This window comes from Haliotis cracherodii, unplaced genomic scaffold (assembly GCF_022045235.1).
Source record: "Haliotis cracherodii isolate W230 unplaced genomic scaffold, xgHalCrac1.p SCAF_5, whole genome shotgun sequence".
Lineage (NCBI taxonomy): Eukaryota > Metazoa > Mollusca > Gastropoda > Lepetellida > Haliotidae > Haliotis > Haliotis cracherodii.
In genome coordinates, this window is record NW_027266308.1 from 3,761,133 (window position 1) to 3,786,314 (window position 25,182).

A 25,182-nucleotide genomic window follows, 5' to 3' on the forward strand; every position below is an offset into this window, starting at 1 on the left:
GCTCCTTTGAACTAGCAATTATCTCTAGTAAAGATTCAACTGGAGGACGGAAGGACTGAATGTTAACTTACCGATTCACATGGAGGGTGGTAGGACTGAATGTTAACTGACTGATTCACATGGAGGGTGGTAGGACTGAATGTTAACTGATTGATTCACATGGAGGGTGGTAGGACTGAATGTTAACTGTTTGATTCACATGGAGGACTGAATGTTAACTGACTGATTCACATGGAGGACTGAATGTTAACTGACTGATTCAACTGGAGGACGGATGGACTGAATGCTAACTGACTGATTCACATGGAGGATGGTAGGACTGAATGTTAACTGCTTGATTCACATGGAGGGTGTTAGGACTGAATGTTAACTGACTGATTCACATGGAGGACTGAATGTTAACTGATTGATTCACATGGAGGACTGAATGTTAACTGATTCACATGGAGGGTGGTAAGACTGAATGTTAACTGACTGATTCACATGGAGGATGGTAGGACTGAATGTTAACTGCTTGATTCACATGGAGGACTGAATGTTAACTGACTGATTCACATGGAGGGTGGTAGGACTGAATGTTAACTGACAGCGCAGTCAAGATTATTGCATTTCTATCGTGATGCGTGTGTGTGGCTGTTTGTACTTGTCTGGACTAATCCTTATGTAATAGTTCTAGCCCACTGAGATACCATGTCTCAGTTTAATATGAATACCCCACTCAGACACAGTATACTGACCCCGAGCTAACCAGTCCTTTTTTTCAACCAGGCATTTTTCTTCTAACTCAAATTACATCAATATCCTTTCATCAAAGGATTCTGCATATACATGCTGTCAGAAAAACAAGACAAAGTCATTAGTCTTAATTTATTTGATTTCTATTTACACTGTACAAATTGCTCCCATGATTAAAATATACTGCCTCTGCCACATTTCTTCTCCTGCATCACTGACGGGAGACCTCTAGTTGCGAAAACCTGACCAGAAATACTAGAGCTCCCACGTCAGCATCCTTGAGCTTATCAGTAATGACATCTTGTTCATAGCGGCAAAGAGGATTGCAAATCTCATAAATAGAAGATCTTGAACTCTGATACGATACCTCTCTGTCGCACTCTACATGCTTAACAAAAAACTCTTCTACTACAGTTGTAGTAAGATACAGGATGTTTAATTGTGCTACGGTATATTGTCAAATCTATAACAGGTAACTAGACTGTGAACACAATACTCATCATGAATGCAGTACTATTTAATGCAAGCAGTCATCAGGAAGTTACTATAGTTAGATGCTAGAGTGGTGTGGTAACTTCAGAAAACGTCGAGACTCATCCAGCATTGTAGCACTGTGTAGAAAGTTCTGGAATCTAGTTAGACGGTATATAAAAGGACAAGAGCATGCCTCTCGCATCTCTCTCCCATTTCATTGCATCAAGACCAGCTTTCCTGTGAAGATCTGTTTTCACCCCAGATTCCCTGATACTGCCATAGTAATCGCTGTGCAGTAATTTGTATTGATCTGCAAACTTAGTGAATTTTGTAAAAGATTTGTTGATTGAATACCATCTGTCGGTTGTTTGTTGGTTTCACAGTAAGTTCTTTTACATCCAGATTTCTGGGTTAACATATTGTTTTACTTTGGGAATTGACACATAACAAAACATTGCTACAATGCTTAATGCTCTAGTTCGCAGCAGGTACTTTATCAGTGTAAAAGATCTGATCTTCATAAGATTTACAGGTAAACTGAATATCACATTCAAGCATGAGAATACCACGGGCAACATACAAGTTAAATACAGGGTTATAGTGTTAAGAATATATACAAATGAGCAACTACCATCATACATATTTCACAGACTAAACTGTATGTACATTACCAATTCAATAATACTGCATTCACTTGTCACCAACGACTGTAACACCAGCTGATTGAACTCTCACGGAACCAGACTGGCAGTGGTACATTGTTCCTGTATCTTAAGAATTTGGATGAATGTAAAGAAATATGACATGTGTTTTGAGTTGTTACAATATGAAGTAAAAAACATTTTAACAACTGTAAAACAACATATCGTATTCGACGTAATAAGCGCCCACGGCGATATTTGCTAATATATTGGCTTGTGAACAATCCTTTTTAGCACCCTTTCCGATTGAAAAATGTAAACAATACTTATTTACGGTGTTCGCGTATAATACGCACTCGTGTGTTATATGCACCCTTAATTACGGGCAATTAAATTCTGGAAAAATATATCTCTCGTATATAAACATTTCAGGCTGTCAGCATAAACCACGCAATTCAACTGTTTTTTTTTAACAAAATAATATTCTAAAAAGAGCCCCCTATTTCTAATTTTGAGAGTGCCCTTGGCGCTTATTACGTAGAATACGGTAATTGAAAAGTAAATGGCTAAAACAGGACAATATTTTGAACATATTGATACCCATGTTAAAATGTCAATGAATCTATTAAAAACAATCTTTCAACAAAATAATATCTTCAACGCAGGAATAATAATTCTGACTTCATCATATTCATTGACTTCACAATAATAATGATTGTAGATTCTCAACATTCATGTAACCATCTCAGGAATGTACAGAATATTTTATACAGCTTGGGCCATCTTGAACATGAAATAGACAAGGGTCGTCTATGGCAGCTGTCATCATGACAGACTAGCTTTCATCAGCTGCTGGAGTCGGTTCAATCGCTCGTCAATGTCACAGATTTCAGCTGATCTGTCAAAATACTCGCTCTCATCACCTGTGATAAACAATAGAAATGAGATAATAATAATATGACATAAAATAATAATAATAATAGGCCATTTATATTGCGCATATTTCAACACCACTCAGGGGCATGCTCAGGGCGCTATTATTACCCCAGGATCAATAATCATTCTCAGCTCCCTGGGGATCATCTGTTAGGTGCTTGAAGGTTAACAACCACATTACCATCTCATCCATCTGGGTACCCATTCACTGCTGGGAGAACAAAGACCCATATTCGAACAAAGTCACTTGCCCAAGTGAGTGAGGGAATGAGTGTGGTTTTACGCCGCTTTTAGCAATATTCCAGCAATATCACCAGAAATGGGCTTCACACATTGTACCCACTTGCCCAAGGAGACGCCATATGTGTTACATGTGCTTCAGTGTGGGGCAGGATCGAAGCCCTACAAACGCTAAGGAGACAAACTGCTAAAATGCGGTCACCCATCCAAGGAGAATCCGCGACCGACGCTGCTGAACTTTACCTGATTTGTGCACAGGATCATGTGCCACAACATGAATCTGCAGTGTAAACTCATTAATTGAATTGAACTCATCCTAGTTCTCTAGTTTCAATCGTCTCCATTCATCTAAGGCGCCAAGATTCGCTGTGCAGAGTTGCGTCCCTTGAGCATGATTATGGGTTCGAACCCCGGTTCACCCCAATAATGTTTCTAGGTTTGTCAGCACCATAGGTTTCACCAAAGTGGTAAACGTCTGAGACCTGCATCATTTCGGACTGGAATACTGGAATATAACTGGAATACTGTTAAAACCGGCATTAAACACAACTCACTCACTCACTCAATAGAGCTAGGGAATGAATGTTGTTTTATGCATCAGTCAGCAGTACTCCAGCTACATCTTGGCAAACACTGAGTAACTCAGGACCAGGGTACAGTTGTTAATGACATGGGTACAATCCCAGCCACTGACGCCTCATAATCGCCTCTGTCACCTCTCACCACAAGCATTCAGTACTCTGGGAATCAATTGAGTGAGGTGAAATAGGATTTAACGTCGCTTCCAAGATTATTGCACTTATAAAAGCAACGTGCATGCATGTGTGTGTGTGTGTGTGTGTGCTTGTACTAGTCCGGATTTATAGTGCTAGCTCACTGAGATACCATGCCACAGTTTAACATGAATACCCCAATCAGACACAGTATACTGACTCCGAGCCGACCAGTCCGTTTTTTAGCCCTTCAATGCCAAGCGCCAAGCGTAACAACATCTTTTAACGTCTTTAGGTATGACGTGGCCGGGCACTACCACTAGACCACGGAGGCGGTCAGGAATCCATTGTGATTGATGTTTCAGTTTGTAAGCGTGGACAACCGTCCCGGCTGCACCTACCGCTGTCAGGGTAGTTTTCCTTCTTCCTCACAGGTCTTCTCCGCCCTGACTCTGAATCAGGGGTACTGGCCAATGTAAACAAGTCAAGGAACGATACCAAATTTCATGATGTTCTGATTGTATTATTAGAAAGTATTGGCAGGCAATCAATGGCTATGAGTGAGCTGCCAAGTGATCCAATTAACCAACTATCGTGTTTTCTGAACAAAATGTATTGCCACACAGATACTTTGAATACTGTATTCGACGTAATAAGTGCCCCACTCTAATAAGCGCTCAATTATAATTTGCTAATATATTGGCTAGTGAACAATCCTAATTAGACCCCTTTCAATTGATCAATGTACACAAGGCTTATCTATTCACATACAATACTTGTGTGTTACGCACCCTTAATTATGGGAAATTAAATTCTGGAAGAACATATCTGTCGTATATAAACATTTCAGGCTGTCAGCATAAACCATGAAATTTACGATCTTTCAACTCTGTTTTTTTCACCAAAATAATATTCCAATAAGAGCCCCTTATTTGTAATTTTGAGAGCCCTTATTACGTTGAATACGGTACTGTAGTAACAGCAACCACTGTGGTGATGCGGATGTGAAATTTGTCAGTTTCAATCAGGAGTGGTTATTGTTATTTGATATCAGAATTAAGTAATTTCCAAATACATGGTATAACAAGCACGAATCACTCATATCCCCCGACATGTGCGGTTGTGTGCAAGGCACGAAATATTGTACTGTTGTCAAGATCTGCTACGGAAACGAGTACTACCTCCATTTTCAAGTCAAAGTCCTTGCTATGGAAACTCGAAAGTACACTTTTCAAATATTCCAAACTATCAAAAGGCACCTTTCATCACTAGACCTATCTATATGCCAAGTTTGGTTAAGATATCTCTCATGGTTTTGGGGTTCTGCTCTGGAAACAAAACATGAGGGACAGCACCCATTGTTTTGTTTGTTGTTTAACACATTAAGCCAGTGATTGACATCATGTGTATCGATCCACATAATTGGGATACAATGACATGCATCAACCAAGTCAGCGAGTCTGACCACCCGATCCCGTTAGTCGCCTTTGTCAAGCATACTCGCCTTTTACGGCAAGCATGGAGACCTATTCTACCCCGGATCTTCACGGGTCTCTAAAGCACAAGTGCACCACTTCTCCCTTGACTGATGATATCACAACGGTCTGCAAAGCATTGTGACTCAATTTCTTTGCAGGAATATTTCCTGATTGCTAACAAGCGAAATCTCCTGTAGACGTCAATTTGGATAAAAGTTACCTAGGTTACAAAGATACCGTGTTTTAAATGTAGAGCTAGATCACTGTAGATTTAACTGGGCTAAAGTGAACATGAATTTCAGATACCGATCGCATCGCAAGACAGTGATTGAGAAACAAGTACTTTTCTATGAATATTAGCCTGTGTGGTTTTGCAGCTGCAGCCTCAGCTGTTTCAATCAGAGGTGGTTACTTTTATTTGAAACCTCTGATTGACCAGTCCGAATGAGGTATTTTCTAACTTCGGGGTAGAGTTACCGGTAGCTAAATACCCCTTCCTCTTAAGATGAGGATGATAGCAACAACAAGATGAAACAAGGATATATTTTCTTCTTTGAGTTCACTGGTGCTCTCCTTGTATCCTTTCTTGGCTGAAACAGAAAATACATCAACTTATCAGAAAATATTTCATTCTTCCAAAAGAGAACCAAAAAGTATAAAAAATCCAAATTCTCCTTTAACCATAATTTCCATAGGAAACATACAGTATCAAAATATATGTGTACAATATTATTATGGCAAAAATACCAAATACCAGAAATGAGATTTTCTTCAATGATACTGATGTTTGCCAAAGTATAGGGAGAAAATCAGTCATGACACTGAATGCTGATACTGCGATTTATTACTTGCCCGTGAAGAGATCACCCGTTTAATAAACATACAGCTTTATTACACATTGTGTAATACCAAAACGCGTGCTTATGTACTCTCGGAACACGTTTCACGAACAAATATTGAAAGCTCTCAACATCCCTTGGCGTATTCAACGACATTGTGTTTGGAGATGACAGATCACTGGGAGGAGCTTATGCACACTCGATGACCCCAGCAACCTTGTTGCTAGGCTGACGTCACAAGGCATTGTTTCGGCGATGGATCTTGCAACAAAATTCCACAAATTACGTCATCGGGTATTGTGACATGATTGTAAACTTTGAGGTGCAAGGCCCCGTTCCACAAGGCGATCGTGCTGTAGCGCAACGACAGTCGTTAGTCTAAGTTGAATTATGTGAGTTGTGATAGCCTTAGCACTACGATAATTTTGTGGGACAAACGCCTGAATTCTAAAGGTGGACCATTGTATGATATTAAATTCATACGTTTCCACTTTTGACTTGTTTGAAGTATTATTCTGTTAAACTCAATTGGATTATGCCATGGATCGTGTAGGTGTCATCCTATTTACACTCAGCCCAACAGTATAATTCTAAAAACATTATAAATGACAAGTAATAAATAAAATACTAATAAAATACTATCTCGCTCTCATGTAAAACCAATGAAACTTGTGAATAGTTGTGGTATCTGACTCGCTTTCGCTCGTCAAATACCAGAACTATTCACTCATTTCATAAAATTGGTATTACACGAGAGCTCGTTTAGTATTCTATATGTATTGCTGAAACTATCCCCAGGAAATGTCGGACAGTCTTGTCATACTTACCACACCAGGACTTGTTTGGTAGGAAGTCCTCTTCTGTTTGCAATTATTATTGTAGTTCCTGAAATTCCAAGATTGAGTGAGTGAGTTGGGTTTAACACTGCTTTTAACAGTATTCCAGTTACCGTATTCGACGTAATAAGTGCCCACGGCCATATTTGCTAATACATGTATATTTACCAGTGGACAATACCAATTAGCACCCCTTCCGACTGACGAATGTACACAAGACTTATTTATTCGTGTATAATATGCACTCGTGGGTTACATGCATCCTTAATTATGGGCAATTAAATTCTGGAAATTATATCTGTCGTGTATGATACGCACATACTTTTCTTTTGTATCATTTCAGGCTGTCAGCATAAACAACGAAATTTACGATTTTTCATGACATAAACACAGTAACCAGTAACCAATTTCCATCAACCTCATTTTTATTTATCAGGACTCACTCCTCATGCACATGATCCTCCAGTCACGACTTGCATTGTAATTAAAGGCAAGTTTTAAAGGATCCTGCAGTTAAGGAAAGACTTGGGTCACCCCACTTCAGCAATTGCTGGGGAGGATTATATATAGTGCATCATTACTTTCACAGAGGTCACTGATGAACAGCTCCTATGTGATGATTGAATTTATTAGCGTACAGGTTCTACTACACCAAATCAGAACCATTTTGGACAGTGCGGTTTTTGTAGGGAGCCTTCAGTGCAGATCGAGAGAAATCTGCAGGCTGTGATTGGAGGATATTGTGTAAGATTTTTATGTCTTTTAAATGTACACCCATCCAGTTATTAAAACTGACCATGGTTTTCTATATTTAGTACTGTCTTTATCAACATGATGACTTATGCTGAATGTGACCACAGCTATTTTCAAGTAGGTGAGCTTTGGTGTGAAACTGGGGGTGGTGTGTTTAGCTTCCGGTACCCGGAAAAGGAGCTGGCCAAGCTAGTCATTTTTTTTGTTTTTATTGCTGCTCTAAGGCCAAACTGTGCACACACGTACAGGTAATAGCTGTTGAATGCTTAGTTATTTAAAAAAAAATATAACGTTACTACAGAAGTCTATGGGAAAACATTTGGTTGTGTGTAACCTCAAGTGCTTAACTGAGGACCGTGGATTTCACCAGCCTGCATAAAAAAGACGGTAGGGTCATCTGCTTAGAAGAATGTCTGTGACAGATAACTTCATAGTCCCTACGGAGTACTTATCAATAGTATGGTCTAATATCAGCATTCTACTTGTCTCGAAATAAGGATGAACTCAATTTACAATCAATTGCACAACACAATTAAAACCATCTTCCCAAGGCAAGGGAGTTAACTGACTATTAAAGTCCAGTTTCCACCCTTGCTGAACAAGGCTGGAATTTGGGGGGTCGATCGTAGCGCCACCAGTGGCTATTACGAGTTATGACCTTCTATGCCCTCCTATTGACCAATCAGATTCCACCTCTCCTTTCACTTGCATTTGGTTCAAACAAAATGGCGGCATCCAGTCCCGACGATCTGATCGATAATCAAGATCTATATTGCAATAAAATGGGTCTTACCTGACATCAAATCATTCGAGGACCTTGATTAGAAATATAAAAACATTTTAAAAACATCTGTCAACGTCCAGTTGACAGTACACATGCTCTGCAAATCCTGCGATCGATCAAAATCTGCACGTCTGTCGCCATGTTGCATATGAACCCAATGTCGATTTCATTACGTGATTTTGATTGGACAATACTAGACTTGTTAACATATTACTCCATAATTGCCGCCTAGTCCGGCAAGGGTGGAAACAGGACTTTAAAACTCAGTTTACTCCCTTGCCTCGGGAAGATGAGTTAAAACAGACACACTGTGTACCTACCTAAGGCCTCTGTACGAGGAGTCCGACATCCCACCATCACTCAGGTCTCCTTGACTGCCCACTGGTAGAAGAGAAACATAATATTTTTTTCTGGATATTTTAACTCTCTATAATTTATAAATTTAAATTTTTTCGTGTGTTTCTTGCATTTCTGAGGTGAAAGGCCTTTAATGGTGCATTCAAGATTATTGCACTTCTGTAGCGATGTTCATATATATGTGTGTGTGTGTATGCGTGTGTTCTAGTCTGGACTAATGCCGGTTTAACAGTGGATACCCCAGTCAGAGTCTTTAAGTCCCCCCCCAAAACAGCCCCAGTTACAACGAGTGAAACCTTTTAACGTCTTATTGTATGAAGCAGCGAGGGATTGAACCACCAACCTTCCGCTCTCTGGTGCCGAAGCTCTATCCTCTACACCACAGAGGTAGTCGTTGTGCAAATACAGTCTGTATCCCTCAAAATCAGAACGATGAATTGCAAAATAACTCAAATTCGGGATTAGTCTATTAAATGTTAAGATTGCGATTAAAATTATCATGAGACGACCCCTCATTCCCTGTACAGTGCATGTGCAGTATGTGTTTGCGCTGTTCCTCCAACCGCTGTGCCCCGTTCAAGATGTCAACTTATACACATAACAGCATGACAGTTTCTTAAACAATTTTTTTCCAGTGATGGTGAAAAAAATAACAAACAGATATTGTTGGGTACAGAGTATTCATTGCTGTATACCATATTGACATCTAATAAACTATTCACGATTTTGAGTTATTTTGCAATTTACGTTTTCATTTGGAGCCAAACAGACTGTAGTGACCATGGTAATAAGGAGACATTCAACGTGAGTCAAGAGTAGTGAGAATTGATAGATAACTGCAACAACACAACGATTATTGTACTCACAGGATGAATTCCTTGATCTGTTGCGACTCTGAGCTGAAATAAATAGGACATTAAATGTCTGACATAAGAAAATGGTTTGTGAAATTACAGAATACTAATTATTTGCATCTGGAATAAGAAATGGAGAGTTTGTGACTTCATTTTAGAAAATCTTGTTGGTGAATTGAACAATTCAAGTTGAATCAAGACTGGACTAGTATAACATGGTGTAAGGAGGAATGAATTATGCTTCAGTAAGCAACTCAGGCTGCCTGGTTAACTGTAATATCATAGGAATGCAGCTGTCAAAGAGTCGTCAACCCTTGGGCAGGCAAACAAATAGTGTTAGAGTGAGTGAGTGAGTGAGTGAATGAGTGAGTGTTAGAGTGAGTGAGTGAGTGAGTGTTAGAGTGAGTGAGTGAGTTGGGCTTTACGCCGCTTTTAACAATATTACAGTTATATCACGGCGTGTGAGCTTAATGTGGGAGGAAAACATGACGTGATGCAGGTCTCAGACGTTTACCACTTCGGTGAAACCCACGAGCACGGGTATGGTGCTGACAAACCTACAAACATAATCAGGGCGAATCGAGATTCGAACCCACAATCATAGGTTTCTGGCATGCCAAGGGACGCAACTCTGCACAGTGAATCGCGACGACTGGGCTACCCGTGGCCCCAGCAAACAAACAAAGGATTGCATGGACCCGTCCAGACTGAAATATTTCCAGGCAACTTAGAAAGCTTGGATATCCCTGATAATGGCATTAACAATACTGTGGCATCACACAATCCTGAGAAACCATCTACTGGCTATGATCAGGTTAAACATGTTATCTGATAAAAGGCTGGCCTCAACCACTATTAATATCACCTGGAACAGTATTTCAGTCATACCACATCTTAATGTGGGAGAAGAGCCCAAAATGACCTAGGTAGTAGATGGGTATCACTTTGGTGAAACAGACTAGCATGAATACGGTGATGACAAACAAGTCATCAATAATGGTTTATTCTAGGACTTGAACCCACAGCAAGCAGATCCTGACACTAACAAGGGACACAACTCTGCAGAGCGAGCAGCAGCCCAACTGACCATCTGTACCTTAAGCTGCATCTGATGGAGAAATCTCTACATGCATAACAAGAAAACCAGAATTAATGATGTATTGGAAACTAACCTGAAAGTCTACTTGTGTTAGTGCGGCCAGGTGAAGGCCCGGTCGATCGGTTGGATGTCCGAGATATGTTGGCACTTGTTACCCTCTTCCTGCAGAGGAAATAGATAATAATAACCATGTGCTTGTCTTCCACACGTGCTTGCCTTCTACACAGATGTATTTGAAAACTTTAAGAAAGATGCTAGAGTAGAACTTAGAGACATAGAAAACTCTTGTTGACAGGAACCAGTCAAGACTACATACTTTTTTAAGTGAGATTCCCTTTTCAATCGCTCTTTTTCCTTGATGTATGCTGTGGGATCAAAGCGTGGGTTGCGGGCACCTGAAAGAATATAGTTTTTCCATTTGTGAAAATAATAACTGCACTGGACATGCTGGTGTTCTGTTCATAGAATCCAAAGCTAGTTGAAAAGAAGACTGGTAGTTATTCAAGACCAAATATTGGCAATTTGGTATTTACATCGTCATACAAGCAAGGCAAGGCACACTCTCAACACACAGACAGCAGGTGGTTCCATAAAAAAGTATGAATCAGGTGTATATAATTGTTGTTATATGGCAGTGTATTTTTTTGTTGAACAATGATTGTAACTGTGTTGCACTGTTTATTTGGGGATTCAGAAGACGCTTATTGCATTGTGTTTGGACAGTGATCAGTACTCAGGAAGTTACTATATTTAGATGCTAGTGTGGCATGTAAACTTCCAGTTCCGTTATTGCAGATGGTGATAGTATGTTATAGAAACATATGGAAAGTTCTGTAATGTTCTAGTGCTGCTAGACTGGTGAGGGCACAGTATAGAATTTTCCAGTAGCTTGTTAGGCTACTATGGAGTGGGACAAGAGCGTATTTATGTATCCCTAACATATTTCATCACATTAAGACCAGCTTTTGTGTGTGGATCACTCATCGCCCCTGATTCCCTGCCTGTGCCAATCTCAGAAGCTTGACTGCTGTTGCTGCTGGGAGAATATATCTTATTATCACAGACACTTGCTATCACCACTGTATTTTAGTTTTTGATACTGACCACTGCCATCATATAATGTCTTGCCATTGAATATTGTACTACCACACTATTGTGTACTGCCATGGTAATCGCTGTGCTGTAATTTGTGTTGATTGGTTTAATTTTGTAATACATTTGTTGATTGTACACCATTTGTTGGTTTTTGTTGGTTTCACACTAAGTTCTTTTACGTACAGATTTCTGGATTAACATAGTGTTTCAATTTGGGAGTCGACATGTAACATCGCTGAACCAGCAACAAAATGGCAGATAAACGGAATTACACCCATGACATCGGCAATAGCCGAATAGCCTCACTATTGTTATTATCATTATTGAATAGCATCCATTCAATTACTTCTGACACTAGTAATATAAGAGAAAGTGAAAATAAATTTGATAGTACAGCAAGCATATGTTAGGACAATATACAAACGCATATTCTCCAGAATCCAGAATCCCCCAGAAATCATTACACACCAACATTCATTTCCAGTTCGGTAGGACCCATGCAGATCAATTCCAATTGATGGATCGATGCTCATGATATTAATCACTGTATTGTCTGGTCCAGTTTCGTTTATTTACAGACCGCTGTCATATAGCTGGAATATTGCTGAGTATGGCGTTAAACAACAAACCAACCAACCAATCCAGTTAGGTAGTGTTACCTCAGTCTGGGGAAACATACACAACCTCAGACAGATTAGAGAGCTTCGCCTCTAGCTAACATGAAGACAAACCTGCTGGTGAAGGTGTTCGGCTCCTGGTGTGGAAATAACTGTTTCTAGTTGAGGGGGATCTGTCGCTGAGGCTGCTTCTGTTTGGAGCAGTTAGTGGCCTCTCCCTGGATGAAGATCGAGGCCGGCCATACAGTCTGTCTTGTGAATGTGTCCTGTCTCTGTTGTAGGACCTGTCATTGGACAGTGACCGTTCTCGCGTGTACCGATCGTAGGAAGATGACCGTTCTCGCGTGGAGGTGCGGGATGTTCTCTGGGGTCCTCTTGCACGATCTCGCTTGTAAAGAGCTAGCTCATTTGTTAGACTTTTAACTCGGACTCGTAGGTTTCTCTCAGAGGCTCTAAGTTCCTCAGCCTGTAAGAATATAGGGTACAACATTACATCTCAACCAGTCTACAGTGTGACGTAACTTGGATATGAAGATTATTCATTGTATCAGGGAATCGACACAAAACTCTTGGCAAGAAGAGAAGAAAAGCTAGATGGTTTAGTTCAATGCATGATGCAGTATTTCAAATGCAGATCTTAATATCATTTGAAACCTTTCTTCATTTACATACAGGGGATTTGGTGGGGATGGGGACATTTGTGGGTGAGAGTGGCATTTGTATGGATTTGTGGGTGGGTGTGAGATTTGGGGGTGAGTGTTGTTTTTTATGTATGGATTTGTGGGTGAGTGTGGGGTATGTATGGATTTGAGAGTGAGTGTTGGAGTTGTCGTTGAGGCATGAAAACATTGACTTCTGAACAGGGATGATTCATTCTACCTTCTCACCACACTTACTAGATGTGCTACCTACCCCTCCCCTCCCTCTCACACGTACCTCCTCTAGAAGCTCCCTGTACACCTCCCCTCCCTCTCACACACACCTCTTCTAGAAGCTCCCTGTACTCCTCCCCTCCCTCTCACAGGCACCTCCTCTAGAAGCTCCCTGTACTCCTCCCCTCCCTCTCACACACACCTCTTCTAGAAGCTCCCTGTACACCTCCCCTCCCTCTCACAGGCACCTCCTCTAGAAGCTCCCTGTACTCCTCCCCTCCCTCTCACACACACCTCTTCTAGAAGCTCCCTGTACTCCTCCCCTCCCTCTCACACACACCTCTTCTAGAAGCTCCCTGTACTCCTCCCCTCCCTCTCACACATACCTCCTCTAGCAGCTCCCTGTACTCCTCCCCTCCCTCTCACACACACCTCTTCTAGAAGCTCCCTGTACACCTCCCCTCCCTCTCACACACACCTCCTCTAGCAGCTCCCTGTACTCCTCCCCTCCCTCTCACACGCACCTCCTCTAGCAGCTCCCTGTACTCCTCCCCTCCCTCTCACACGCACCTCCTCTAGAAGCTCCCTGTACTCCTCCCCTCCCTCTCACACGTACCTCCTCTAGCAGCTCCCTTTACTCCTCCCCTCCCTCTCACATGTACCTCCTCTAGCAGCTCCCTGTACTCCTGCTACAGACCCCTCCCTCTCACGTACCTCCTCTAGCAGCTCCCTGTACTCCTCCCCTCCCTCTCACACGTACCTCCTCTAGCAGCTCCCTGTACTCCTCCCCTCCCTCTCACACGCACCTCTTCTAGCAGCTCCCTGTACACCTCCCCTCCCTCTCACACGCACCTCCTCTAGCAGCTCCCTGTACTCCTCCCCTCCCTCTCACACGTACCTCCTCTAGCAGCTCCCTTTACTCCTCCCCTCCCTCTCACACGTACCTCCTCTAGCAGCTCCCTGTACTCCTGCTACAGACCCCTCCCTCTCACGTACCTCCTCTAGCAGCTCCCTGTACTCCTCCCCTCCCTCTGACACGTACCTCCTCTAGCAGCTCCCTTTACTCCTCCCCTCCCTCTCACACGCACCTCTTCTAGCAGCTCCCTGTACTCCTCCCCTCCCTCTCACACGCACCTCCTCTAGAAGCTCCCTGTACACCTCCCCTCCCTCTTACACACACCTCTTCTAGCAGCTCCCTGTACACCTACTACAGACCCCTCCCTCTCACACATACCTCCTCTAGCAGCTCTCTGTACACCTCCCCTCCCTCTCAAACGTACCTCCTCTAGCAGCTCCCTGTACTCCTCCCCTCCCTCTCACACGCACCTCCTCTAGAAGCTCCCTGTACTCCTCCCCTCCCTCTCACACACACCTCTTCTAGAAGCTCCCTGTACACCTCCCCTCCCTCTCACACGCACCTCCTCTAGCAGCTCCCTGTACTCCTCCCCTCCCTCTCACACGCACCTCCTCTAGAAGCTCCCTGTACTCCTCCCCTCCCTCTCACATGCACCTCTTCTAGAAGCTCCCTGTACTTCTCCCCTCCCTCTCACACGCACCTCCTCTAGAAGCTCCCTGTACACCTCCCCTCCCTCTCACACACACCTCTTCTAGCAGCTCCCTGTACACCTACTACAGACCCCTCCCTCTCACACATACCTCCTCTAGCAGCTCTCTGTACACCTCCCCTCCCTCTCAAACGTACCTCCTCTAGCAGCTCCCTGTACTCCTCCCCTCCCTCTCACACGCACCTCCTCTAGAAGCTCCCTGTACTCCTCCCCTCCCTCTCACACACACCTCTTCTAGAAGCTCCCTGTACACCTCCCCTCCTCTCACACGCACCTCCTCTAGCAGCTCCCTGTACTCCTCCCCTCCCTCTCACACGCACCTCCTCTAGAAGCTCCCTGTACTCCTCCCCTCCCTCTCACACGCACCTCTTCTAGAAGCTCCCTGTACTTCTCCCCTCCCTCTCACACGCACCTCCTCTAGAAGCTCCCTGTACACCTCCCCTCCCTCTCACACACACCTCTTCTAGCAGCTCCCTGTACACCTACTACAGACCCCTCCCTCTCACACATACCTCCTCTAGCAGCTCTCTGTACACCTCCCCTCCCTCTCAAACGTACCTCCTCTAGCAGCTCCCTGTACTCCTCCCCTCCCTCTCACACGTACCTCCTCTAGCAGCTCCCTGTACTCCTACTACAGACCCCTCCCTCTCACGTACCTCCTCAAGAAGCTCCCTGTACTCCTGCTACAGACCCCTCCCTCACACGTACCTCCTCTAGAAGCTCCCTGTACTCCTCCCCTCCCTCTCACACGTACCTCCTCTAGCAGCTCCCTGTACTCCTCCCCTCCCTCTCACACGTACCTCCTCTAGCAGCTCCCTGTACTCCTCCCCTCCCTCTCACACGCACCTCCTCTAGCAGCTCCCTGTACTCCTCCCCTCCCTCTCACACGTACCTCCTCTAGCAGCTCCCTGTACACCTCCCCTCCCTCTCACACGTACCTCCTCTAGCAGCTCCCTTTACTCCTCCCCTCCCTCTCACACGCACCTCCTCTAGCAGCTCCCTGTACTCCTCCCCTCCCTCTCACACGTACCTCCTCTAGCAGCTCCCTGTACACCTCCCCTCCCTCTCACACACACCTCCTCTAGCAGCTCCCTGTACTCCTGTCCCCGCTTGCTGGCCAGTCTCTGATGCTTGGACTTCTCCTTCATCAGATCTTCCTCCAAATTCTTCACCAGAGTCTTCAGCATCCGCACATCGTTGACAGCACTCCCTGTGGAAGTGCTCTTCAGCTCTCGGCGGTACTGGAGGAAGTCAGCCTCTAGTGCTTCTTTGTCTTTCTGCAGACGGCAGTTCCTATGTAGAACAGTAATGATATTTCAGATGCATTGACAATGGAAAATACTTATCCTATCTAAGACTATGCATTTCATCCTTCTTCATTCCTGGTGTGGAAATGTCCTAAAAAAAAAAACAAGCATGAAAATACTCAAATCCCCTGCCAATATGACATGTCCAGTTGTGTGCAATGCATTAGCCCCTGTGACCCTCTTCACTGGACCCACTGCAAGGAAGAAGGCTGGTTCAGGTGCCACTTGCAAAATGTGTTTCCACAATAATTTTCATTCTCAGCTCCCTAGGGAGTATACAACCAAAGCTGCCGTTGAGGCGTTAGAAGGTTAACAGCCACATTACCATCTCATCCTACTGGGTACCCCCACTCACTGCTGGGTGAACAGAGGCACATAACCATAATGAATGTCTCTTGGCTGTGATCTCTTGAACTGTTTCTTAATATTAATAATTAAACATGTTCAAGCAGTTTCAGTGAGAAAAGTACTCTTGTCAGAGATATTTCTTAAGTACCACGAGTATAGAGGGGAAAGAGGGTCCAGCCTCAGAGACTGTATCAACATTATGAAGGATGACTGTTCCAGTTTACATCCCCAAGTTAACTGAGTTACCTTCCTCACCTACAGTGAATGAGTGAGTAAGTTTGGTTTTACTCCGCTTTTAGCAATATTCCAGCAATATCACAGCAGGGGACACCAGAAATGGGCTTCACACATTGTACCCATGTCGGGATTCGAACCCAGGTCTTCAACGTGACGAGCGAACGCTTTAACCACTAGGCTACCCGACCGCCCCTCACCTACAGCAACTTCAGGTAAGTATTTAAACACCTACAGGAAGACACTTACTCTTTATGAAGTCTTTCATTCTCTCTCATTTTGGTTTCTGAGATTCCCTGCAATGATAAAAAGAGTCATCAGAAGATGACAAATCCCCGTCCCAATAAATTGGAAAGAACAAATCATTTGACTGTTACTATAAGTCCAACTTGATGTGAGAATTTCTATCTAATTAGTAGTTATTGAGTTATCAAGAGTAACAGAGAATACCATGAAATTGGTATTCAGAACTTTGTATTTCTATGTCAGGTGCACACAACTATGAACAGAGTCAAAATCAAACTTTTGCCATGGACACAGAAAAAATATAAATTCTAAAAAGCCCTAAATGGCAAAAGGTACCAGTTGACAACTTGGTCTTTGTGTGTGCACAGTTTCAAGTAAGGGTATGCATTAGTTTTAGAGACATGGTCCGCACAAACACACCACTATGAACAGAGTCAAAGTCAAACTTGTTGCCTTGGAAACAGGAAAACTTGATTTTTTTTTTCAAAATTCCTCAACAGCAAAGGCACCACTTCAGCCTCCCTTTCAGCTAAGTCTAACATGTTACTATGGAAACAGGGGAAAATCGAATTTTGAAAACTTCCCAAATAGCAAAAGTCTTTCAGTTTTCATGCTGTGCTCCGGAAACGACACATAGGTACCCCCACCTTTTGAGTCTAAGTCCAAATTGTTTCCATGGAAATCGAGAAAAATAAAAAAGCCCCAAATCCGCAAATGGCAAAAGGCACCACCTCATGATCTGTTAGATGTATCTGCCAATTTTAGTTGAAAGATAATGAACGGTTTTGGAGTTGTGCTCCAGAAACAAAATCCACCCCCTTTTGAGACTAAGTCCAAATTGTTTCAATGGTTCAAGAAAAAGAAAAATGCCAAAATCCATAAACAGTAAAAGGCACAACTTCAGGATCTGTTTGATGTATCTGCGAATTTTTGTTGAAACATATTGAACGGGTTTCGAGTTACGGTCCAGAAACGAAATGATTACGGATGGATGGATGGACGGGGATAAAAAAGTTTTTAGATAAAAAAATAATTAAATAATTATATTAATTATAATAATATTAATTATTTTTCAAAATGACAACAGGCTGAACCCAGCTGAACTATATTAAGTGAAGCTTGGCTATGTTGGCTTCCTGACTTCTCATCAGCTCGTTGGAGTGAGTGTTTATGACAATATTTCAATCACGTCTCCCAAACTTCCTGGTCATCTGGTCTGGAAATGCTCTTCAATTATTGATCTACATCATCCCATGACTGAGTATATTTTAACATCAACATAAAGATAACCTGTCCTGACTTATACAGGGGATTCTCATGTGAAAACGACAATGTACATGTAATACATCCAAGGAAACACAGGGTAGTGACGACCACCACCAGAAATCTCTGTTTTGGGCAACGCCGATCACTTATATGAACTTGAGATGGTGGTTAGGGTGGGTTGGGCAGATCTTTGCCAGTTTATTCTTCACCTAGTCAATTAAATGACTATGAATGGATAGCTAGTTTTCTGTATAAAAGAAATACCGAAAAATAATAATAAACGAAAAATTTAAAGAATTTTTCACTATGATCTATTTTGTAGGGTTGAGCAGGTTCGTAACAAAGGATTATTTAATTGAGGTCAAATTCATCCCTTGAATCATTGATGTAAGCATTCTCTCCAGCAACACTACCTGATGTCGCATGACCTTGATCTCCCCCTTGAGCTTCCTGATGGTCTCCTGCAGGTGGCGCGGGTCTGGCTTCCCCACATAGGGCAGTGGCAGCGGGTAGTGGATCCTGCAACATCCATCAGCAGTGAGTGACCATGTCCAGCACGGTCAGCAGGGATTATCGAGCATTTTATACTAAGTGCCTTTGGCCGGCAAATTGGAAAAAATGGCATTGTGTTCCAAGCGGTTATCTTTAAAAAGGACCCATGAAGATTCGGGTAGAGAATAGGTCTTCAACAACCCATGTTTGCCGTAAAAGGCGACTAGACTTGTCGTAAGAGGCGACTTACGGGATCGGATAGTCAGGCTCGCTGACTTGGTTGATGCATCTCATCGTATCCCAATTGTGTGGATCGATGCTCATGATGTCAATCACTGGATTGCCTGGTCCAGACTTGATTATTTTAAAAACCGCCATCATATAGCTGGAATATTGCTGAGTGTGGCGTTAAACAACAAACAAACAATTCTTTATAAAGTTCTTATTTTCTTAAATTTAGATGTATTCTAAAATATAATTGCATTCAAAATTGAAGCCTCTTCCTCATTGATGTCTATTGGTCCTGTTGTCAGTACAAGTCACAGCAACCAAGCTGTCACATCAGCATAGGCTTCTGAGTAGGTCACTGTACAGAACACTAAAATGGCCTTACATTCCATCAACGTGAGGAATCAACTCTGGTTCCATGACTGACACAAGCCAATGCTGTGTCTACTAGACTATCACACAGCCCTCAAAAACTGGAGCTACACAACTGTATCTTCAGACATACAATTCAAACAGCCCACAAAAATATGGGACATTACTTCCTTTGGGAGAGTCAGTTAGTGTTGACTTTATGATGCAGTATATCAGATATTGTATGGCTGCCTGTAAATGTCTTATCCAGACTGACCCTGGCAAATCAGAGCCAAGTCACATGATCTAGTTACTTCTTGCAAGTGAACATTTCCCTGTGTCCTTAGCATGCTGTGAGTAATTCCATCTTCCAGAGGCAAGGGAGTTAACACTATAAAAGTCCAGTTTCCACCCTAGACGTCAATTATGGAGTTATATTTTGGCTGGACTAATGAGTCTACACATAGTCCAATCAAAATCGTGTCATGAAATTGACATTTGGTTCATAAACAACATGGAGACTGCTGTGCAGAATTAGGTCAATTGCAGGATTTGTAGAGTATGTGTGAGTCAACTGTGCGTCTGCAGATATTTCCCAAATATTTTCATGTTTGAAATGAAAGTGCTCAAGTGATTTGATGCACTTTGCAAGGTAAGTCCCATCTTATTACAATAAAGGTCTTGATTATCGCCAGGGACATAGAAGGGACATAACTGGTAATAGCTACCAGTGGCGATACAATCAAGCCCAGGAATTCCAGCCTAGTTCGGCAAGGGTTGAAACTGGACTTGTAATGTCAGTTAATGCCCTTGCCTCAGGAGGATGGAGCTACACTAGCAACATGGCACCTCTACTGGAACTTCCTGTGTAAGTTTCGGCAGGTTGAATGTATGTAAATGTTCGAATATTTGAAACACAGTTCATAAAAAACATCGAAAATCATAATTTTTTGACATTTTAGACTTAATTCTAACCTAATTCTGTTATAATTTCAATCATGTACGAGTGGATGTGATAAATATACATCTCCTTTGTATGAACATATCTGATAACTTTCAAAAGGTATTCCTCATTTCCAAATTGATACCTGTCAAATTCTACAGTATACGTGAGGATGAGGTAGCGTTTTGAGTTGAGGAGAGTTGCCCTCGGTGCAGGTATGGAGGACTTGACAGTGCTGCCCGACTTCCTCTGTCGGAGAGACTCCAGGTCGGCATAGGTCAACAGGTCCAGGGCTACACTGTCGCTGCTCTGTGAACAAACGAATAATGCATTAGAATTCTGAAGACCATGTCTGTCAAATACAAAAATACTGAATGTCTGATTTGGTTGGTTGGTTGGTTTGTTGTTTAACGCCGCACTCAGCAATATTCAAGCTATATGACGTCGGTCTGTAAATAATCGAGTCTGTACCAAATAATCCAGTGATTGATATCATGAACATCGATCCACGCAATTGGGATCAATGACAGTGCATCAACCAAGTCAGCAAGCCTGACCACCCAATCCCATTAGTCGCCTTTTACGACAAGCATAGTCACCTTTTACAGCAAGCATGGGTTGCTGAAGACCTATTCTACCCCGGATCTTCACGGGTCCTGAATGTCTGAAGTAGGAGTGTCAAAGATCGCATCTCTTGAGATATGGTGGAGCATTGAGATGACATGGGGTTTAAAAGTTGCATTCAAGATTACTGCACTTACATAGCGACGGGCATGTGCATACTTGCGTGCGTGCCATTGGGGATGGTGGGGTTTACGACAAAAAACATGATTTAATTAACAAACTGGCCGAATTTTTTTTTCTCAAAAACGGTATGACAAACAAAACAGGAGCTGTGATAAGGAGAGGGTCAAGAGGGCATATAGCGTGTGAGATCGGATAAGTATATAAATATACAATTAAAATTAAATTAAATTTTTTAAAACTACTCCTATCTCACATTATGCATTTATCCCACGGTTGGACAGTGGGGCGCAGATACCCTAGGCTGTATAGACTATTACCGTGAGACGTACATGATGAAGCTGGTGCTAAACAGCGACACAAATGAATAATCTATAACACTGCCCAGTAAAGACAAGTGAGTGAGAAAACACACAATAACAGGCGACATGATCCCTATATGTATACGTTAGCCAGGTGTAACAGCATGAAGTTGGTTACTACACGCATTGATGTTTTCACATCATTTCATGAACGACTGTGACTACAGATCTATTCTGTGTATGACTCATAATCGATCCAGTCAATGGTGGGTGCCAAAGTGGACCCTTTAGTGTCATCATGGAAGATGAGGGGACTTTCTTTCTGCGAGTTGCACCAGTGTTGTGAACCAATCTCAAGTTGGCCAATAGGGCGCGACCAAAGGCAGTTTAATGTGGCAAGGGTAGTCAGGTGTTCATTTTGTGTAGGTCGCTATGCACGAGATTACATTATTTGACCCATTTGTTATGTGGTGACCATGGTGATGCTAGGATGTGTTCAGGTGAATTGTTTTTACAAGATGGAAACTTTGTTCAAACATGTTTCCACAGAAGGATCGAAAGAAGAAGGAAGAAATGCATTGTGTGAGATAGGATAAGATAAAAAAATTCCACATTACACTTGCCCCTTGAACTGATGTAAATTTCATTTGGCAGCCCCTAGTGAAAGCCATGTCTTGTTTAGACTCCCTATGTTCTGAGCTATTCTATTGTGAAGTTACCTGTGATATAGCCGAGTCAAGCATGCTGACAAAGACACTGAACTGTTTGAAATTCCCAGTCTTGTGTGTGAGATCCTCGATATCTGCAAGGAAGAAAGATTACAAATATATCTACAAATGAAATTGAAAGCATAAATGACAGTTAATACATACAAACATTGATTAAGTTTCTTATTATGGGCCATGTGATACAGCCAATTATCACATTTACAAATTATATCTGTATTTTCATTGGTTGAGAAAGGGTCACATGACATTCCTTAAAACACAGTATGGCCCGAGACCCACCCTTACCGGCAGTGTTCAAAGTGGTACTGCCCTGCGTAATTAAGACAATGGATGCAAAAGAGAGAAATATATTTTCCGCCAATCAGCAAGAGCGAAACGCAAGGCTTTTTGTGCATCTCCTGTGACTTCTATTGACATCTAATTCAATGATTGTTAAATTTCAAATATTCTTGTATTTTATAAAAAGTAAAAAAAGACAATTATTGAGCACAATTCAGTAAATATAATGAATTATGGACCCAACAAACTGATATTGACCTCGGTTCAATTTCTTGGGTCCATAAAACATGACATTGTTCTCAAAAATTAATAAATATTGGTGACATAATATCTTCTGAATAATAGTTATGATTATCTACAATGAACAGGACAATGCGACAGAAAGGGAAAATCATGTAATAAGTGATATAATAATAATAAACATAACAAATATTGAAAGGAATAAAGCTGATGAAAACAAACTGTTACCATGGATACCATATCAAATCATAGTTCAAAATTAACAGAATCGGTTTTACTTATCATGCGAAGGGGATGAGTTCACACACCAAAAAAACTAATTGTGAAAATGTCAAAATTTTCAAAAGAAAAACACTCAAAAAGTAGTATTATTACATAAACATGATAAAAGCTATCAATGTTACCTATAGCACAATGCAGCAACACCACAAACCAAGGAAGATTTTTTAACTGGCATTTTTAGTTTTTTAATAATAGTAATAGTACTTAAAAAGTAATGTTTTTCTGTGAGTATAATATGATGACAGATTTCTAATTGTTTACTGTAAATCCCCTGAAGAGTTGATTTTGTCAGTTGGAAAAGTTGAAATACACTCAGTTTCAAGATGTTTTGTACTTTGGACATGATCATTATTATGAATATATATACCGTATTCAACGTAATAAGCGCCCAGGGCGCTCTCAAAATAAGAAATAGGGGGCTCTTATTATAATATAATTTTGGTGAAAAAAAACCCTAGAGTTGAAAGATTGTAAATTTCGTGGTTTATGCTGACAGCCCGAAATGATACAAAAGTAAAGTCTGTGCGTATTATACATGATAGTTATAATTTCCAGAATTTAATTGCCCACAATTAAGGGTGCATATAACACACGAGTATGTATACTGTTATTCACTAGCCAATATATTAGCAAATATCGCAGTGGGCGCTTATTAGAGAGGGGCGCTTATTACGTCGAATATGGTACTCCATATAAATCTGTGCATAAAACTCTTGAGGCTACTAGTCTGAACTTGGCTCTTATCGTAGCCTTACTTTCTGTAGAATTCAGTGTTTTCATAAGCAATATCATAAGCTTTGCTTATAAGACAAAAAAGAATTTTACTAGACTCAGGCTTTGAACTAGTGCCTAGTACTGGCGAACATCACAAACTGCATTATTAATTTTACTGTGACTTATATTCAAGGTGGAAGTTTCATCATGTTCATGCAGTGATAGGGAGCTTTTAATGTTTGGTGTGTTGTTCTGGTAATGCAATTTAAGTGGTGAGAGAAATTTAACACTGCTTTAAATGCTATCCTGACTATTAGTCAAATCGTGGTGCGACGGCCTGGTGAAACCCAGGAGCAGAGGTATGTTGCTGACAAACCTAGAAACATAATGATGGCAAATGTGGTATTTGAGCCCACAATCACAGGTTTCTGGCATGCCTTGGCGAATTGTGAGCCACAGTGAATTGTGAGCACCTCAGACTGGGTCATTCATGCCCTGGTGTATTATTATTATTATTATTTGATAATGTTTGAAAAACTACTATACCTATTTTAACAACTATACCTTTTTTATTATCAAGTATGATACTTTGCATCATCTGTATGATTTGAATCATGCAGAAGTTGTATCATCTTGTAGTATGTTTTAAACATTGAACATTTTGGTGCAACTTACACAATGACATCATTATTTAATAACAAGTGATCAGGTAGAATGTATCATGCCATTTCTTGTTACAAAACAAATATACATGATGATGTTCAAGGAGACCATACAAGTCTTTTGAAATTGATCAAATGTTGTTTTTTCACTAGGATGTCAAGAGCTGTTTGGGGGTCTACAGGTGTTTAGCTATTTCCACATAATAATCTAAGATACAAAGAGACATTATCAACAATTATCCAGAGCATGGATTGGCAAGGTATATGCCGCACAGTCCTATCAAAATCCAAGAAAAAAAATACCAAAGTATTCAATACATTGACATGACATCATAACATGCACTTGTAACATACATAAAAATAATAACTAAAAACGTTTTCGACAGAGGTGGGTTCAAAGTGTTTTAATATGAATATGACTATCTCAACTGTCAAAATACAGCTGGTATATTTCTGGGAAATCACATACAATTTATACATACAGGCTGAGTCAAATGTTGCTCTCCATTGATCGGCTGACAACCTGTCTTCAACTTCCACCAAAACAGCACCTGCTTGGTTTTCGAGAGTCACAATATACTCAGATCCACGGAACATATGGGCACTGCCAACACTAGCATCGCCGACGGACGCCATGATGACGTATATGGGAGAACTAAATTAAATCAACATAAAACCTAAAATATTAGTAACGGCACACGTTTCAACACGACTTTCGGAGACAGTGACAGCCACCGCTTATCAACACCATGACATGAGTGTTCTTATCTTTACAAGACGATTCCATCAAACTTTAATGTAAGGCTAATTATATCTATGAACACACCAGCACATTCGTGCTAAGTTGTGCCATCATTTACACAGGGATAAGTATATATTTGCAACTTTTTCGCAATCATCGTCTTTCAAACAAGGCGCTGTCAGCCAT

At 41.6% G+C, this 25,182-nt stretch overlaps 1 protein-coding gene across 1 annotated transcript; it reads right to left on the reverse strand.

The window, feature by feature from the left end:
- Nucleotides 1-1,340: 1,340 nt before the first annotated feature.
- On the reverse strand, nt 1,341-25,182 carry LOC139442652 (centrosomal protein CCDC61-like). Its single transcript, XM_071223513.1, has 15 exons — nt 24,737-25,182; nt 22,069-22,151; nt 20,449-20,612; nt 18,703-18,808; nt 17,027-17,073; nt 15,965-16,181; nt 12,566-12,917; nt 11,056-11,134; nt 10,813-10,901; nt 9,653-9,685; nt 8,750-8,810; nt 6,884-6,941; nt 5,761-5,807; nt 4,141-4,214; nt 1,341-2,773 (listed from the first exon to the last, which is right to left on the reverse strand). Exons 1-15 carry the CDS (start codon nt 24,888-24,890, stop codon nt 2,676-2,678), a joined length of 1,662 nt encoding a protein of 553 aa, XP_071079614.1. The 5' UTR covers nt 24,891-25,182; the 3' UTR covers nt 1,341-2,675.